At 66.2% G+C, this 3,004-nt stretch overlaps 1 protein-coding gene across 1 annotated transcript; it reads right to left on the bottom strand.

Annotated features, from left to right (window-relative positions):
- Positions 1-214: 214 nt before the first annotated feature.
- Positions 215-2,998, bottom strand: SLC35C2 (solute carrier family 35 member C2). Its single transcript, XM_006035771.3, has 7 exons — positions 2,825-2,998; positions 2,623-2,695; positions 2,330-2,498; positions 2,102-2,185; positions 1,742-1,917; positions 1,153-1,282; positions 215-973 (listed from the first exon to the last, which is right to left on the bottom strand). Exons 2-7 carry the CDS (start codon positions 2,686-2,688, stop codon positions 849-851), a joined length of 750 nt encoding a protein of 249 aa, XP_006035833.1. The 5' UTR covers positions 2,689-2,695; positions 2,825-2,998; the 3' UTR covers positions 215-848.
- Positions 2,999-3,004: the final 6 nt, after the last annotated feature.

The raw sequence follows: 3,004 nt of genomic DNA, 5'->3' as shown, positions 1-3,004 counted from the left end.
CACAGGCCTGTTCTCCTGGGGAGGCGACAAGGCTGCGGACGAGGCCGAGGCCGAGGCCCGTGCAGGGGAGCTGCTTACAGCCCCGCTGGCTGCACTGGAAGGGGCTGCGGGTGCCTCGCGGGAGGCAGCAGCACAAGCAGGGAGGCAGCTGGCGCAGGGCAGGAGGCACCAGCACCTTGGCTCCGCACAACAGGCTCACACAAGCAGAGGAGAGGGCTGGAAGCCATTTATTTTCAAAAGGCATCAGAGCTGTTCCCAGCATCGCAAGTTGCTTCCCCAGCTCCCCAGCCCTTAACGCCCCCAGCCCCACCGAGCCAGAGCGCCGAGGTCTTTCCTGGTCCCTGGGCCCAGCCTGGTCCCGCAGCGCAAGCAGGCAGGGGTCCTCCTGCTCCCTGTGCTCCAGCTGGCGTGAGATCCAGCTCCACAAGGCGCTGGGGAAAGAGCCCCCGCACAACAGCCACCTGCCTTGCCCCTGGGGAGGCAGCACCAGTGCTGGCTGGGAGCGCTCTCTCCGCAGCCACGGCTCTGCTCCCTCGCCCCACCACACAGCTCATGGGATCCCCCGCCGTGGCCCTACACTCTGGGAATTATCCCTGCTTCCCCCAACAGCGCAGGGGCTTCTCTTCAGTCCCTGTACAGGGCCACGCTGCAGCCTTCCCTCTCACCCGGCCGGCAGGAATCCCGGCTGCCGCGGCTGGCAGCAGGCCCTCCCACCCCCTGCTCGGGGCTCCCCACGTGCGCCTGATCCAGGGGAGATGGCAGCGCAGGACTCCTGGCCCCTGCATGTTGGTAAGTGCCGCTGAGCGCGATGGTCAGACGCAGCAGCCGCCAGTGGGCTCCGGGTCCGCTCAGCGTTGCACCTGGGTGCCAACGTCCTCCTCCTCCGGCACCTCCTCTGACTCGCCGTGCCGCAGCAACAACTCCAGGTCAGGGCTGGAGCCAGCCTCCTTCTGGGTCTTCAGGGCATTTTCACCTGCACACGGACAACCAGGTCAGTCCTGCACCACAGCAGTCTCCCCCGGGCACTCCTGCTCCTGGGGGCTTAGCCCGTCCTGCCCTCAGTGAAGGCCTCAAGCCCAGTCTGGGCTCCTAACAGAGGTGCTGGGAAGGGAGGAGTGGGCTCCTGCAGCGATCGGGCCAGAGAAGCGTTACCTTTGGAAGCAAAGGCTTTGAGGGCGACGTGCAAGGAGATTCCCAATAGGCAGACGGCAAAGCCCAGCCAGTTGAGGAGGCTCAGGTGGTCTCCCAGCACATGGGTGGCCAGCAGCAAGGTGCAGACTTCCTGCAGAAACAAGGCACCGGGGAGGTGGCAGAGCAGAGTGAGCAGCGTGGGGCCCACAGACTCCGGCTGTCCGTCACAAGGGGACACTGCAGCAGGGAGCCTGGGCCAGGCTGCACCCGCAGCTACCCTCCCTGCGTCGGGGTGTCGGCCCATCCCCTGAAGACAACTGCCAGCCTCTCACTACCTCTGACCCTTTCCTGCGCTTCGCCAAGCTCTGGCCCTTGCAGGGGAGCCCTGGGCTCTGTGCTGCATTAATAAAGGCTGTTAAGGGGTCGATGTAGGCGCTGGGGAACTTTTCTGGTCAGAAGCCACGAGTGCTCTGGGGATGGGAAGGTGGCAGAGCTGGCCCAGCACGGCAGGAGGGAAGGTGCCAAGAGCTGTTTCCGACAACCCCCGAGCACAGTCGCTTTGCTTTGGCCAGTCGGGCCCCAACCTCCCTGAATCCCCACAGGAGCCAACCTTGAAAATGCCGGCGATGGACAGGGTGAGGCTGGAGGTCCTGGAGACCAGCAGGAACTCGGAGAAGCCCAGCCCGAAGGCCAGGAGCCCCCCCAGGGAGAGCTTCCCAAGCAGCGCGAGCAGCACCCACCCGTCGTGGAACCGGAACAGCTTCTCCGACACAGCCATGGGCAGCCCTGAGCGGGGCGGCAGGGACGGTGAGCAGCAGGGCTCTTCCGTGCTGGGAGGCAGCAGCTAGCGTGGCCCTGCCCGCCCCCTGGTTCCCGCACCGGCAGGAGAGGAGCAATCTGTGCACTCGAGTGTTTGCTCCCGCGTCTGCCTGGCTTGCTCCCGCAGCCCCCACTCTCTCCAGCGACTCACCCTCGATTGCCATGAAGAGAGGGAAGAGCCCCAGGAACATGAGCGGCTGCAGGTGAAACATGGTGTCGATGGGGTTCTGCAGCCCTGAGGAAGGAGAGGCGGTGACAGGCGTGATGGACGCCCGCTGCTTTCACCCCTCCCGCGCCGAGCTGCTGCCACTTCCCCGCTCCCTCCCCCGGCCCCCGCACGTCCCCTGGGACAGACGACCCCCGCCCGTCTCCTGCCTACCCAGCTCGGCCTTCTGCATGAGCATCTGGGTGAGAGTCCAGCGAATGCCCCCCAGGAAGGAGGCGCCGAGCACCAGCATGAAGCCCTCTGTGTTGAACTGTGTGGACTCGTAGGTGAACATGAAGAGTCCCCCGGCCACCAGCAGCACCACCAGCACCAGCGCCAGCCTCTGCGGGCAACAAGCAGCATCGCAGGGGCCTGCCTTCCTCCCAGCCCCTTCCCCAGGCTGCGCTTAGCCCCCGGCCCTCGGGACCAGCCTCCGCCCCAAGGGGCTGGTGCCGCCGCGCCCTCACCAGCTCCTCCAGTTTGAAGATCAACGAGAAGAACAAGATGAAGAGGATGGCAGAAGACTTGGTCATCGTGTAGCTGCAAAAACCAGGGTGCGCGGTTGCTCTCCAGACGCCCAGCGCAGCCCGCACTGCCGCCGTCCTGCCAGGCCAGCTGCAGGACCGGGCCCCAGCCCGGCGTCTCCGCAGCGCACGGGCCCCTACTCACAGGGAGACGGTGATGTAGAGGAAGCTCCAGTTGCTCAGGCCGATGTCCAGCGCCGTTGACAAAGCTGGAGGCGACAGCGAGCCCCGTGGAGTTGCAGCAGCGTGCCTGGTGGAGGGGAGCGCTGCTGCCCTGGAGACGGGCCTCCCTGCGGCTCCGCCAGGCCGAGCCCCCAAACCTCCC

This window comes from Alligator sinensis, unplaced genomic scaffold, assembly GCF_000455745.1.
Source record: "Alligator sinensis unplaced genomic scaffold, ASM45574v1 scaffold1369_1, whole genome shotgun sequence".
Classification (NCBI taxonomy): Eukaryota; Metazoa; Chordata; order Crocodylia; family Alligatoridae; genus Alligator; species Alligator sinensis.
The sequence above is the reverse complement of the archived record's forward strand: the minus strand, read 5'-3'. Positions and strand labels throughout refer to the sequence as shown.

Excerpts from the sequence above, each read along its gene's own strand:
- SLC35C2 (XM_006035771.3), bottom strand. The coding sequence starts at position 2,688 with ATGACCAAGTCTTCTGCCATCCTCTTCATCTTGTTCTTCTCGTTGATC. Across the intron at positions 2,186-2,329 it reads CATGCAGAAGGCCGAGCTGG|GGCTGCAGAACCCCATCGAC; the intron begins GTAGGCAGGAGA and ends CTCCTTCCTCAG. Across the intron at positions 1,918-2,101 it reads TCTCTTCATGGCAATCGAGG|GGCTGCCCATGGCTGTGTCG; the intron begins GTGAGTCGCTGG and ends CGCCCCGCTCAG.